The sequence below is a fragment of the Meles meles genome, chromosome 4 (genome assembly GCF_922984935.1).
Source record: "Meles meles chromosome 4, mMelMel3.1 paternal haplotype, whole genome shotgun sequence".
NCBI classification, from domain to species: domain Eukaryota; kingdom Metazoa; phylum Chordata; class Mammalia; order Carnivora; family Mustelidae; genus Meles; species Meles meles.
The window spans coordinates 162640542-162655688 of NC_060069.1; the positions used below are offsets into that span (position 1 = coordinate 162640542).

Below are 15147 nucleotides of genomic sequence, written 5' to 3' on the forward strand. Positions count from 1 at the left end.
CGCTTCTCTCTGCCCCAGTGCAGACCCAGAACCCCACTGAAGGCTCCTGGAGAGGGAGCGAGCCCCCCTTCCTGCAGCCTCTGCCCTGGGACACCTGGCCGGCTCCTGGCTGGGCGGGGTCGGGGGGGGGGCTCCTGGGAGCCAGGCTGCAGAGCAGACCCCAGGGACCCTCTGGTTCTGGGGATCAACTTGTACTTCAGAGAAGACTTAGCCTGCTCTTCCGAACAAGCACCCCTCAGGCCCCTGGGGCGGGGGCTTCTGTCTGCGTTTCCAGCCCCTTCCAGGAGTCCGACGCTCCCCCCCACCATGGGAAACAATGGCAGTGGGTGGGTTTGAACATTGTTTCTCTTCCTGAGCTTTCTGGTCTCTGGCAGGAGGTCTTTGAGAACTGGCTACTTAGTGGCATTTGCACTCGGAGGCAGCGGGATAAGAGACTTTCCGATTTTCCGCTCCCTGGTGGGGAGGCTGCTGCCCCGGCACCTTCCTGTTTGCGTTCCTTCCGGGAGGTGGTCTTTCTCGGTCCTCGAGAATCAGCGTCACGGCTCAGCTGTTCTCCGAGGGGCGGTGCGTGGCTGGAGCGTGGGTCGCAGCCCCAAATAAAGTCCATTGTACATGACGCCCCACCAGTCACTGGAGTGTTCCTCGCTGCGAATTGAGCAGCATGCGCTCCGTGAGCCCGTCGCCTGGGGTGACCCTGTCCCCTCTCGTGTGGCAGTTCCTCCTGTACTGCGAGGGCACACGCTTCACGGAGAAGAAGCACCGCGTCAGCATGGAGGTGGCCCTGTCCAAGGGGCTCCCCGTCCTCAAGTACCACCTGCTGCCTCGTACCAAGGGCTTCACCACGGCGGTCCAGTGCCTGCGAGGGACAGGTGAGGGCGAGCTGGGGACGGCCGTGTGCGCTCTGGGCTCTACGGGCAGCGAGACTGGAGAGTCATGTGTCCAAAGCCACACAAGGGACGGCCGGGCCGCGTAGAGTGAGGGCAGCAGGGGCTGGGACGGGGAGCCGGTGAGTGCAGGGACGTGAGTCGGCTACCCTGGCGTCTCTGAGGCGCTGGACACTGGGTTGATGGAACAGGCGACGGATAAACGGAGTGAGAAGTTATGTAAGTGAAAACCTGATTATAAAGGGAAACAATACGCCTATCTAACGAATGCCAAAGGGGGCAAGATCCGAGATAGGACAAAGAACACGGGGAACAAGCAGAAAGCGGCCAGACCCTAAATCTGAACCGACGTCAGTGAATTCAGCACCGAGCGCCCCCCACATGCGTGGAGAGGAGCCAGCGGGGCGCGGGACTGAACCGGGTGCAGGTGTGGGGCCCAGCGGGGTATGGGGCCGAGCGGGGTGCAGGTGCGGACGCGGGCGCGGGCCCCGGTCTCACGCGCCATCCCTGCAGTTGCAGCGGTCTACGACGTCACGCTGAACTTCCGTGGAAATAAGAACCCGTCTTTGCTGGGAATCCTCTACGGGAAGAAGTACGAGGCGGACATGTGTGTGAGGTGAGCCGTCCCTCCACGCGTCCCCAGCCGCTGGCACCGGGCCTTCCCTGGGCAGCCTGGAGACAGCCTGCGCCCCAGGACTGCACACGCGGGGACAGACAGGACAAGCACTAGCTCTCCTACAAGGTGAAGGGGCGGGTGCAGGGTGAAGGCAGAATGTTCTGGAAGCCCGGAGGGAGGGGCAGCCTCTCTGGCCGCAGGGAGCTCAGAGGCCCTTTAAAAGGGGCTTGGCTCCAGCTTGGACCACAACTGGGTTCCCCACAGGCAGAAGGGGAAGCTATCCCAGCCCTGCACCTTGGGTTCTTAATAGTAGGGGGTTTTGACTTTGACCTCTGCTCAAAGCATAGTTGTGGGCAGGCCCTCCAGGTCCCCCTCTGGTCTGGGTCAGCTCAGTTGAACTTGCCAGCCCGGCGCCTCCAGGTTCCCTCACTCTGCGCAGGAAGGCAGGACCGGCCGGTGTGTGCCTAAACCAAGTGCGGGGTCAGCTCCCCTGTCTCGCACCCACCAGCTCTGACTGGGTCTCCGCCCGCTCAGCCTGGCCCCCAGAGCTCTCAGAGGCCCTCCTCATGTGAGCGCATTGAAAGCAGTACCCCCCCTGCCCGCCCCCCCCCCCCCCCCCCGCCTCAAAGCAGGAGTAATTTTGTGAATGTTAAGAATAAGCCAGGGGGCTTTTTCCTCCTGCAGCTGGCAGTGGGTTGGCTCAGAGGAGGTACAGAGCCAGGGCCCTTGCCCTTAGATCTCTGGAGCCAGCAGGGACCGGGCGGCTTCCACCCTGGCTGTGGTTCAGACAGCATGTGCTGTGGTCCAGGACAGTGACAGCCGTGGTGGGCTCTGCGCCGGTCCTCACCCTCCCTGGTCCCAGGGTGTTCGGGGGGCGGGGGGCCCAGGTCCCAGCCGGCAGGTGGCAGGGTTGGGGGAGCCCTCCTGATCCCGCTCCAGGCCCGTGCTCACGGCCACCCCACCGAGGGGCACTGCCCCTCCAAGGGACCGTCACCTCCGGCAGGAGAAGACCTGAGCCTTACTCTGTTCATTTTCCCCTTTGCTGCAGAAAGCCTGAAACTCTACCTAACCTTATTTTAACAGGCATGTTCTTAGAATGTCTGAAGGCGTCAATGTGCTGTTTTGTGATACTTACCACTATGGAAATTTGGAGGAAAGCAATATTCCAGTGAGTCCAGAACATGCTTGTCGTCAAACAAGCCGAAGTTCTTGGGCTCATGGAAGTTTCTTCTTTGAAGTCCTTTTTCTATTCCCCTGCTGGAGGAGTCGCGCTGGGGGCAAGGCCAGGGGCACCCGGGGGTGGTGGCCTGAGGCTCCCTGAGTTCGTGTGGGGTCAGCATCCTTCAAGGGACCCGAGTCCGCTCCGGGAGACGACGCTCATCGTTTTGCTTATTTTGTATCATGTTTTTAAATTCTTGATTTATACACTTGGTACTGCGCGTAGCTGACCAACACTGGAAGCTGGGTGTGGCCAGGACGGGACAGAGACCAGAGCCAGGGGAGGGTGGTCAGGTGGGTGGGAAGCCCGTGGGCGGCGTCTCTCAGCAGACCACCCTTCTGGACTTGATCTCCTCGCCCGTGGGTCTGCGGAGTTAGAGCACTTTTGTGTACGAGGCTTCTGCCTTTCCCTCACTCCCCGGGGCGTCCAGCACTCTCCAGAGGCTGCGTGAGGGCAGCACCAGCCTCCGGCGGGCAGCGCGGGCAGCCCTGAGGGAAGTACACGGCCAAGGTCATTCCCGCTCACGCATGTCCCCCGCACCCCCTGCCGGTGGCCTCAGGGACTGCGGCGGCCGTGGACAGCCCTTCCTGCCCTTGCCCTGCTTGTCCCCCAGGAAGACACCTGTGCTCCTGGGCCGGTAATCCCCCACTGATTAGGGTTATAAATAAATTGTGTCTTCTCCAGAGTCAGCTGTTTGTGAGTTCAGATTAAAGTTCTGAATCTCTCTTGCTTTTCGTATTCGGAGCAAGTAGATCTCATCGGTGAAACACATAATCCTCTTGACCTGATGGAAGACACTGTCAGATTTGATTGTTTCCTAAGAGTGAACTAGTAAGAAAGACCAAAACTCCTGCAAGAGCTCAAACGTGCACCCTTCTTTGTGGAAATGGGGGCGTGATCTGTTCCCTTACAGTGCTCACGAGCACCCCTCCCTCCGTGGCCCCCGTGGTCCTGCAGGGCCCGGCTCCTCCGTGCCCCGGGTGGATGCCTCTGCTGTCTGTGTGTCCTTGGGACTTGAGAGCGAGGCACGACCAGGAAAGGTGGGGCCAGTGGACCACCCCCTGTCCAGCGACGACCCCCCTCTTCTGTCTGATGCCCTCCCACGGGTAAGCTACTTGGCTTTCAATCTTCTTCCCCAAACAGGAGGTTTCCTCTGGAAGAGATCCCACTGGATGAGAAGGAAGCAGCCCAGTGGCTTCATAAACTGTACCAGGAGAAGGTAAAGGCACGCGGCTCTCCTCTTCCCCCGGGGTCTCCGGAAGGTTTCGGAGGGGCGGCTCACGGGGCAGGCGGGGCGTGCGTGCGGACGTCTGGAGAGGGAGAGCCATGCGGCTCTCGACCACGTTCCACCTTCTTTCCAGCATCTTGCATTTTTCTTGACTTGTGAGGACTCCGCACACTAGAGAAAAGTGGAAAGGACGGCGTACGACTGGCTGGCAGCACGGTGTCCCACGGTGTCGTGTTTTCTCGTGAAACTGGGTAGATCTACAGCCTACACGTAGTGTGTGTGGTTTACGCGGGAGACGCAGTGTAGGTGACATGAAGGATCCGTGTGCCAAGCGCAGGTCCTTCTCCACTCCCCCGCAGCACGCCCTCCCCCGAAACTTCCCGCCAGCTTGTTTTATACACACGAACACACAGGACACGGTATCTTCATCTTCGGCGTTGGGGGGCTTAGAGAGCGACGAGATCCTTTCCACATACAACAGATACCCCTTTAAAGGCACGGGTGAGCTTTTAAGAAAATAAGGGACATCTCTAAGGGTCCAAAAAGAAGGTAGAGCTGAAAACCAGGTGGTGAGCCTCCCTCCAATGGCGTTTGCTGGTCCCCTTACCCTTACCCTGGAGTCTTGAGTTTGAATGCCCACCCGGAAACAGAAGATAAGGGTCGACCTCATTCCTGGCAGGAACTTTCGAGAGTTTTGCCCTTGCACAGTGAATTAAAAGAAACCTACCTGCCTGCACAGGAAAAAGACTTCGACGCTCCCCTTTCTCCTCTTGGTCTCAACAAGGTCTTCCTGATAACTCGTAATGATAGGTCGGCGCTCAGAGGGGTTTGGGGTTTGAATTTATCCCGGCGACATAGTTCAGGGAGAGCAGAGCCAAAATGTGAACACAACAAGCGGTTCTAGACAGACCACTCCAGAGTTCCCCAGAAAAGCACACGAAGGGCTGGAGAAACGCAGGTAAACACAGGTTTCCGCAGGTGAAATCCCATGGGAGACGAGCACGGAACCAGAGCCCGCGTGCCGCGCCGCACGGACACAGAACGGAGGACGTAAAGTCCCCAAAAACGTTAGCCAGTGGATCTGCGAGACTAAAATCAGTATGTTTGAAGCGACTGAGCATGAAGAAGGACCCGAAAAGAGTGACGCCCGTGGAGAAAAAGACTTGATAAGAGCCAAGAAGAATTTACAGGCGGCAAAAACCGAGTCACTGACAGTGAAGCGTTAGTTAGTGCTTAGATGACAGACTGGATGCAGCGGAAGAGAGAGCGACCTGGAAGACTGAGACGAAATTACTCAGAAGCAAACAGAGGAAGCAAACAGGAAAGGACGTTTAGCAGACGCCCAGCATAGACCGAGAGGTCTGCTCTGTGACGACTGGCAGGTTCAGAAAGGGACAAGAGTGGTGTCAGAGATGACAACTGTGAGCTCCTGGAATCCATCGGGTTCCAGAAACACAGGTCTGGAATGGGGGAAATAAAGAGAAATCCATCCCCCTACTCATCAGTGAAATTGTGGAACACGAAAGACGGTGAGAAGATCTTAGAGTAACTGGAGAGAAGAGACGTCGTTCCCACGAGGGAATGACCGTGAAGCTGACATTAGACACACCTTACTATGTGCCGGGACTGCTTGTAGACGCCTTACACGCGTTTTATCCTAATAGTCACACACACACGCTGTCACGCACGGACGGTTACACGTATTAAAAATAGAGTAAACCCAGAGAGAATAGAACAAGGAAGATAATAAACATAGCATCAGTCGTTTGAACAGAAAGCAAAGCTACAAAAGCGTGTTGTCAACTGTACCCAATGTTTTTCCTTTAAAAATACTAAGAAAATTAAAAAATAAAAAGTAAAATAAATAGAAATAAGAACGTAAAAATACTAACAAAGTAGAAAACGGTGGGCAAGCTGTCCCGTTCGAAGAGGGACGGCATCCACCGACGTGAAGACGTAAGCCAGCCCTGGAGCGGAGGACACGGAGGAGTATCACTAACTGCATCTTCCTGCCTTTGAAATCGTGGAGAAAATGTGTGATTTCCAGGAAGATGAGTCTCTCCGGAAGAGAGAGAAAGCCTCGTGAGGAGCACATGCAGCCTTCGCGTGTAGGTAGAGAGAGGCCGACAGGAGCTGAACACTCAAGGCTGCAGAACACAGTCCGTCTCCGGAGCCAGGCGGCTTGTGAGGGCTCCAAACTCTTACGATCGACAGGAGTGTGCAACAGTGTTGTTCAACAGAAGAAGGGAAGTAACGAAACCGCGTCATTAGGAAACGGGACAGTGTGTGTGTTCATCCGCGATGGTGCAGTCGCAGTGACTGACAGTTTCATCCGCAGAACCAGAGCCTGCGGACACGGTGTGCCGACAGGGCGGGCGGCGGTGTTCCCACGCACACGCCTGTTCGGTGCCCCTGCAGCGTGTCGGGGGGGAGGACAGAGGGCCCAGCCGGGACCCAGCGGCCTCTGGAGGTGCCGGGGTAGGGGCCTCATCTCTGTCCCTAAGGTTCACCTTCTAGAATCATCTACCGCAGATGTAGCAAGGGACAAGCTTTGACATAGACGACTTTTGGGGTATGTTTTTCCATTATGTGTTTCTCTACACTACTGAGTTACATGGTAACATTCCTAGTCGCTTTTTGTGTCACTTATGATTTAATTTACGTGAAGGACGTTAAGGCGTTCAGTTTTTTCTTTTGTCAGTCACTCTCGTGTTTATATCTGTCAACACTGACATAAATAGGCTTAATTCACTCCTGTCATTTTTTTTAAGAAGGTCTTTTTTTTTTTTTAAGATTTTATTTATTTATTTGACCGACAGAGATCACAAGTAGGCAGAGAGGCAGGCAGAGGGGGAGGGGGAAGCAGGCTCCCCGCTGAGCAGAGAACCCGATGCGGGACTCGATCCCAGGACCCTGAGATCATGATCCAAGCAGAAGGCAGAGGCTTTTACCCACTGAGCCACCCAGGTGCCCCCAAGGTCTTTTTCTTTATTGCCTTTTTTTTTTTTTTAGAGGGAGGGAGGAGCTGCGGGCGAGAGAGAATACTAAGCAGGCTTCACCACACCCAGCAAGGAGCCCGCCGCGGGGCTCGATCCCACCACCCTGAGATCATGACCTGAGCTGAAACCAGGAGTTGGACACTTAACCAACTGAGCCACCCAGACGTTTTTAACTTAATTTAATTTTTCAATCTAAGTAAAGTCTACCCCCAACATGGAGCTCATGCTCGACTCAGGCAAGGTGCAGACCAGCCGTGACCAGACTCAGCACTTTGAGCCAATGCGACAGCTTCCGAGACGCGTCGACAGCTCCCGTTAGTGCCAGGCATAACCTGGAACTGGACCACAGAGGTCACGCCGTGTGGTTCCCCCGTGCCGCAGATGTGGGAGCGGACAGAGGAGGGTGTGGGCCAGGAGGTGGGGGGGTCCTGGGTCTCCAGGCCTCTTGCCCTCTCTCCCGCTGCACAATCAGGGAGTGGCAGGCAGTGGGGCGGGGAGGGAAGCGGGACGGAGTCCTCACTCCAGGGCTCTTCCTCCCTGGTCACGTGTGTCTGGGCCACCGTGGCCGAGTGCCCGGCAGGCTTCAGGGAGGGGGCACAGGCTGGATGTGGCTGGGGGTCCGGAGGCTGGGGGCTGAGATCCTGTCTGTCCCAGCAGAGCCCTGCAAGGGGAGGGAAGAGGTGGGTCAGGTCGGGAGGCGGGAGAAGGAGAGGACGTGAGCTCCGAGAGCCGGGAGAGCCGCTCCGCAGGCCGGGTCCAGCGCGTCCTCTCAATGAGCCAGGCTGAGCATGCACGAGCCCCGTGTGCCCCGGGGGATGTGGTTGTGTGTACCAGCTACACTTCCCGGCCTGGGTCCCAGCTCAGAAGGGTTCAGAGCTGCTGCCTAGAAGAAGCCACGGCCCACGTGAGCACTGTTGCGGGTCCGTCCTCAGGGCAGGGGACGAGCTGATCTCACCTCCCAGACCCTCCCCAGCACCCGCGAGCAGGATCCTTCCACCACTCCCGGGTGTAGACATGGGGCTGGGCCAGCGGCAGCTCGTTCTCCCGACTCTTCCAGGACGCCTTGCAAGAGATGTACAACCAGAAGGGCACGTTCCCGGGACAGCAGTTCAAGCCCCCACGCCGGCCCTGGACGCTCCTGAACTTCCTGTCCTGGGCCACCGTCCTCCTGTCTCCTCTCTTCAGTTGTGTCTTGGGCGTCTTTGCAAGTGGCTCGCCCCTCCTGATCCTGACGTTCCTGGGGTTTGTCGGGGCAGGTAACGAATGTGAAGGACGCGGCTCAGGCTGGGGGTCTTCTGTGCCGGAGCCTGGGAGCCGTCGAGGTGGCCGGCCCGTCGGGAGCGGGGTCCCCCCAGAGTCTTTCTGGCCTCTGTGCACTATGCCACAGGGTCGTGCGTCCCAGGGCCATCTGCCTACCTGTTCTCGTGGCATCATGCGCTGCTGCTGGGGGCGGGCTCCTGGGTCTGCGAGACGGTCTGGGGGGGTCTCTGAGGACAAGGCCATTACTTGACAGCCCTGCGCACAGTCCCGGGCTCTCAGGATGCCCGCGGAGCCTTAGTCGATGGTCGATGGTCGGGCGCCCAGGCTCTCCCCCACCAGGCCCACCCCCCCCCCCCGTGCCCCCCAGACCAAGCTGGCCCCGCGTGGGAGCGGGGAGAGAGCAGGGAGAGGGCTGGCTTGCCGACCCCACAAAGGTCAGAGGCAAAAGGTCGGGACCGCCCTACCCCACCGTCAGGTTTTCCGACTGGACGGCCAAGCGGCCAGTCTAACCTTGCCTTTCTCCTGTCTTAAAGCGTCCTTTGGAGTCCGCCGGCTAATAGGAGTAACTGAAATAGAAAAAGGCTCTAGCTACGGAAACCAGGAATTTAAGAAAAAGGAGTAATTACCGGCTGCGGCGGCGCTCACGTAACCTGACGGTGGCGTCCATTAACTCGATTAGACACAGAACACACACAGATCGGAACAGAAGACCCTTAGAAACGATTTGTCTTAATAACTGGTGACTAATATTGACCAGGAAACCTTGAGCCAAGAGAGAAGCCGTCGGAGGCCCCTGCAGAGGAAGACTCCGGCCGCACCCCTGCGCGGGGCCGAGTCCACCTTCCGAGCAGGGCGCGGGAGCCGGGTGTGTGCGGGGCGGCGGGGGTGGCCACGCCCGGGTCACGGGTCCCACCCTGATGTCATCTCGAGAGAATTCTGCCGCCAGAGGGGGCCTTTGGACGCTTTCTCTTCTTAAACTTAGATCCCATTTTTGTTCTGATCGGTTATTTCGGGAACTCACCCTGGCTCTTCCCCACCTCCCTTGCCCTCAGCGAACTTTCCGTGTCCTTCCCGGAGGGAGGACATGCAGGTCCCAGGCCCCCGGAGCGCCCAGCGCCCGCCCGTGAGCTGGTGCCCAGAGCGCTCCGGGGGCCGAGCACCCCGAGTGTCGGACGGACGGGTAGCCCCACTTCACGGTCAGACCCCCGCTTTCCTGTCTCCTCCCCAACCCCGTGCGTGGGTACCTTGCATCTGTTTTTATAGTTAAGGGGACCCTTCCCCGGTTGCTGGAGCCCCTGTCCCTCTTTCCCCGGGCGGCCACCAGCAAACCTCTCCTGGCTGCAGAGTGCTCACTTGGAGCTCAGCGGCTTCTGGAGGTTTCATTTTTACAGTTGGCCCCTCGGCTATCGGCTCCCTGATGAGAAGTAGCCGTGGGGAGCCTCGCCCGCACTCTGCCTCCCTCCCTTTCCCAAGCAGGCCCCGGTCCCAGGGCTGGCCTGCTCCCGTGTGGCTGGCGTCACCCCGGGGACCTGGGGGTACCGCTCACCCTCGGCTGCCACACCGTCTCCCCTCGGGCCGTGGGGCTGGTGGGTGGAGAAGCGTGGGGGCCCCCCGCAGCCGGCTTCCCGGGCTCCGCTCAAGCATCCGCGGCTGCCCGCCCTGTCTGCGCCGGACTTCCTTCCTGAACCTCGGGCGTGCTATTTCCAAGTCACACTCCCTCGCCCTGCTTAGCAAGGGAAGGAACACTAGCGGTATTGGCTCTGGGGGCCTGGAACCAGCACTCCCAAGAGAGGCGGGTGGAATTTTCTAGGAGAGGAGGTGGAGGAAAGAGGCGTAGGAACGACAAAAACGAAATTGGATGAGAGTACCTGCGCACCGGCCCAAAGCCTGTGTTTCAGGAGGGTTTCTGGAGACAGCACGCGCTCTCTAGGGGGACGCTGCTGGGTTCTGGGTGGTCGCCGTGGTGAAGGGCGTGGTGGGGCTCAGCCCCCACGAGGCAGAGGCAGGGCAGCCCCCCCGCCATGTTCAAGCACAGCTCCCCTCCCTCCCAGCTCAGACCCCGCACTGCAGGGAGGGACCGCCTTAGGCTGCTTTCCCTTCTGCAGCATGCCCGTCTGTGTGTGTCACGAACTCCCCAGCCCCCGGGATGTCCCGGAGCCCAGACGCGTCACCTGCAAGACGCAGATTCAAATCTCCCACCCGCTAACCCCCAGCTCTCCATGAGTTCTCTGCCCTCGGGGTTGCTGCGCCCCCGGTGAGCCCGCCGGCTTCGCTGAGCGAGCCGCGCAGACCCCCGCCGGCACGGACACCAGGGCCGGTGGGCCTGAAACCTCAGCGATTCCCTTTCCATCTAACAGATGAGCTTGCGCACTTAGTGCCAAGACCTCGCGAGCAATAAAGTCTACACCACGAATGCTTGGGGGTTTTGTTTGTTTCCAGAGGGGGATGGACTGCTTTTCATCCACCGCAGAAGGGAAAGGGAGAGGGGAACTCCTTTAATTTTTAAAATCAATCAGAATAGTGCTTTTCTTTTCTCCTTGTGCCCCACAACTGAGCCTTCTCTGTTGCTGATGTCAATGTCCAAATTAAGCCCAAGTGCTTGGACCGAGCGGGCTGGCCGTGGTTGGGGTGCACTCAGGCACCGGGCCCTGGGCATCCCCCGCGGGCACCCCATAGGCTGACCTCGGAGCCTGGGGACCACTGGTGGCTCATCTCTCGGCTCAGACCCTCGCTGGGCCCCCAGGCACCTCCCACGCCCGCACCCCGGCCCTGCCCATCCAGTGCAGTTCAGGTCGTCACTACCCCTCGGGGGGAGGGCCCCAGCTTGTGTATCCTCCTCTGGGGAGTTCCAGGGACTTTAAAGCTGCCTGTGGCAGCTACCAGCACCTGGGGACTCCGAGAGAGCAGTGTAAGTGACCGTCCCCACTGCTGGCGGGCCAGGAGGTGCTAGGGAAGGGCTTAGCCGGTCAGAAAGCATGTCCTCGTTTGCAGTTCATCCAAAGCAAGAAGTGACCCTGGCCATCCGATGCTTGGTGGCAGCACAGCCCTCCTTGAGGTGTCCCCACCGTCCCTGTCCTCGAGAAGCACAGAGTCTAGCAGAAGAGAGGCGTTCCGAATGTACAAACCACAAACACAACATAAAACAACGTAAACTACACTTTGTCGTAAACAACGCACGCGCCGTCCCTGATGCATCTAGAGTCTCCCCTCGTCTGTCCCTCCTACGCCCCCTCCAAGGCACGGGAACCTTTCCTTCCCCGCGTTTAGTTAACGTCACAGTTGAGCTGAGCCAAGAGTGGGGCGTGCCGTTCGGGGCGATCTCCGGGCTGTCACTCTCCATGTCGCCTCCGCTGGGACACCAACTGGACAAGCCACGCAGAATCTTTACGGCCCGTTCATCTTCAGCCGAGCTGTCCAGCCCTGTGCCTCAGCTCACACTTCCAAGTTCTCACTGACCCCTGCATGCTCTCCCGGCCGGCATGCAGCGCTTGGTGTCCCGTGGCGTCCTGTGGCTTCTGACCCGTCCGCAGTCTAACCAGGCTTGGGGTGTCTGCAGTGGGCCTGGCGTGCCTGCCCGCTTCCTCTCTGGACACGGCGTGTCCGTGGCCCAGGTGCCCGCTCCTTTCTCCAGCGAGTGAGCTCCTGCTGGAAAATGAGCCTCTGTAAGTGCCCGGGGCCCCGGGGTGGGTTCCACACCCTCGTCTGTCAGGGCTGGGACACCCCAGCGCAGGGCGGGGGTGCGGGTAGAAGATGGCACGCTGTGTTCTGCTTGGCTGAGGGGTGGACACACACGAACTCAGTTTTAACATGAGCATTTGCTGCCGTCCGATTCCGTGAAATTGGTGGTATCCCCATGGGCTGCTCGGGGACGTTAAGAGTGCTTTTAGGGGACCTAGGAAATGGCCAGAGAAGCAGACACCAGCCAGCCTGGTCAGCAGCCGCATATTCTTTTCAAAGACAATGGCATTGCTTAACATTTTTAAGCTCTGTAATGACACGTCCTCCTGGAGTTTTCTTTTCTCATCAACTTTTCAGTTTCTTAACTTCCTGTTGCGAAAGCAACGGGACAGACGTCGAATGATAAGGCCCTGAAATGCACTAAGCCGTGTTAAGTTAAACTGAGCTACTTGAGGCCACGAAGAAATGCCTCTGGTCTGCCTGTATGTATGGTCTCAGACCCGTGAGATTCGTACGTTGTGACAATCAAATGTGACTCACCTAGATGCCGGGAAATGCCACTGGCTTCTGAACCACAGAGACGGTCGCCAAGTACTGTAACTGTGAATGAGCCTCTCTCTTTGGAAAACCAAGCGGACCCCCGGCTCAGTGCGTGTGATGGACGTCGGGGCTCTTTTCCCGAACTGACGGATCGGTCCTGCCTGCCTTTTGGCCAGTTTCAAAGAGTGATGAATTCTCTACAGGGTGCAAATGTATTATATGGGTGTTTCCTTTTGTACACTTCATTTTTACAAGTTTTGCTACTCACAAGCTTTATGTAGTCGAGGATAGAGGTATTTTTGGAGCTATGGGAGCCTGTGGGGGTGGGGTGGGGATGGGCGAGCTACCTGAGACTTTAGCAGTCTGCGTCCTGAACAACCAGCTGTGTCCGCCACGCTCTGTGGCGATCGCTTTGTACGTGGGCGTGTCTGCACCTGCCCTGACGGTGGTACTTTCTAGATAAAATGCTGCAGGCGCCATGTGTGTCTCTTAAAATTGCTGCTGTCGCCGAGAGGGAGGAAATATCCAAAGGGTAAACGTTGTCTCCAGCGTGCCCGGGTCCCCCCGGGCAGTGGGGGACACCCGAGCCACCCGCCCACAGGGACCGCCCCCTCGGGGGGCCTCCTGCAGGTCACGCTTCCCAAGCTTCTCCATTTCATGTAAGATGCTTTAGGAAGGAGAAATCGGAAAGGAGAGTGGCCATCTGGCAAGGGCAAGGGGAGAATCAGCCGGGGGACGTGCCCAGTGGCCCTGTGCCTCAACATGGGTCTTAAAAGCCATCAAGAACAAAAAGGTTTTCCAAAGTAGGCACGTATATATCAAAAATTATTTTTTTGTAACAACAAATTCATTCTGTGGAGAAAATCAAGGAACAATTTTTCTTCTTTATAAAGAAAAGAACTCTTGTTGGAACCGAGAGCTGTCCCAGGCTCTCACTTCTGCCTTGTGAAAATAAATCGAGCTGAAACAACCCTGGTGTCGCCTGTGCTCAGGGAGCAGCCGTCGGTGATGTGCCTCCTGTTCTGCTCCCCGTGGCCGTGGCGGCGGGGACAGGGCCACGTCCACGCTCCGCTCAGGCCACCTGAGACCAGGCTCAGAGGAGCTATCCCTCAAGTCCCGCGTCTAGACTCGTTTTCAAAAATGTTAGTCCTCAGAGGGGCGCTTGGGGGGCTCCGTCGGTTGAGCCTCGGACTCTAGGTGTCAGCTCAGGTCATGAGCTCAAGGCCGTGAGATGGAGCCCCGCGTCGGGCTCCATGCTCAGCGGGAGCCTGCTGGAGATTCTCTCTCTCTCTGCCCCTCCCCCCTCGCATGCTCGCTCGCTCTCTCAAATAATAAATAAACCTCTAAAAAATAAAAACATTGGTCCTCAGAGCACACGTGTGCCAGCACACACACACACACGCTCACACACACAGAGGGTGGGATCTGGGGTGAGGGGATGCTCTTTTCCCAGGAGACAAAACCCGAGGGCCCCGTACCTCTTGGTGCTTGGGAATGGCAGGCTTGGGCCGGACCCTCGTCCCCTACCCACGCAGCTCTGCTTGCGTGCTGGGTCCTGGTGCAGCACGACTGTCCCCAGGCAGAGACGGGCAGCTGAAGGCACCCTTAGACTCCTCCACGGAGTCTCGCGCACATCTGGGTCTCCCGGGGGTGGGCCATGCTTCATCAGGAGGTGCCCCTGCTCTGGGGACACACCCCACCTCGGGAGACCCCGTTCGTCGGCACCAGCTCCTGGCCACCTGGTGTAAGAAGCTGGGGGGAGTGTATGTACACACACGTGTGCAACACACCAGCACACGCAGGTACACGCGTGTGTTCGCGCATGCGCATCTGTGTGTGCATGGACACAGCGGGGTGCACACAGGTCCACACACCAGTACACACCCCGAGCTGTAGGAGGAAGTGGGGGTGCTCCTGCAAGGGCAATCCCACTAGGGAATGGTAGGAAATCTCAACTTCATGCTCTGGAAATCATCCCTCTTCTCACGTCTCCTCGTCTCCTCGTGTTTCACGGAAGGCCCCCCCCCACCCCGCAGGAAGTGGGTGACGTCATCAGGTCCGGCTCCAGCCCCGCCCACTCCAGGGCGGAGCCCCGCAGCCCTGGGGCCATCCCAGGAGGAGCAGGATTTGGGGATAGCGGTTGGGAGGAATGCATGGGGCGTCTGGCAGGTGGGACGATCCGGGGTTAGGGTCACAGCGTTTTCAGCTCTGCCCCCAGAAGACTCTGGCAGGTGGTTGAAGGGGTCCCCTCCCCTGTCTGGAGGGGGCCCGACCCCCTAAGATCACACCTGCGGGTCCAGTAAGGCCTGCACGCCGCCTTCCCGAGGGCTGAGTGTGGCAGGGGAGGCCCTAGCCCGGCCCGGGAGGGGTTGCCTGAGGTCCCAGAGTGCTCGGAGCCGGCTGCTGTGTGCGGGGGCCTGGGGAGGTCCTTCCAGACAAGCACACGCTAAGTGACCTTACACCAAGACTGGGACTGGGGACAAGGACGCCTGCTCCAGGCTGTTTGCTAAGCCACTGAGGATCTAAGGGTGCCTCGGGGGCATCGCGGGGGTGGGATTCTCCTTCCATGGCAGGGGGTGGGGGGGAGGCGCATACACGGGGCCCAGAGACCTGTAAGGACTCCAGGGAGCTGCACGGCCGGAGCGCGCCTCGCCTGGCCAGGCTGTCAACCACCCGGCGGACCAGAGAGCCTCCGGGGACCCTGGCCCCATGCACCGGCCTCA

The 15147-nt window shown here is 58.7% G+C and overlaps 1 protein-coding gene across 3 annotated transcripts in view; it reads left to right on the forward strand.

Annotated features, from left to right (window-relative positions):
• AGPAT3 (1-acylglycerol-3-phosphate O-acyltransferase 3) overlaps positions 1-13394 on the forward strand; it is a 93731-nt gene extending 80337 nt beyond the window's left edge. For all 3 annotated transcript variants that reach the window (XM_046001704.1, XM_046001703.1, XM_046001705.1), the window contains exons 5-9: positions 716-869; positions 1398-1500; positions 3863-3938; positions 8004-8202; positions 8740-13394. In XM_046001704.1, coding sequence (XP_045857660.1) covers positions 716-869; positions 1398-1500; positions 3863-3938; positions 8004-8202; positions 8740-8828 — 621 coding nt within the window. In that variant the 3' untranslated portion in view covers positions 8829-13394. The remainder of the gene's footprint in view (positions 1-715; positions 870-1397; positions 1501-3862; positions 3939-8003; positions 8203-8739) is intronic.
• The last annotated feature ends 1753 nt before the right edge of the window (positions 13395-15147 follow it).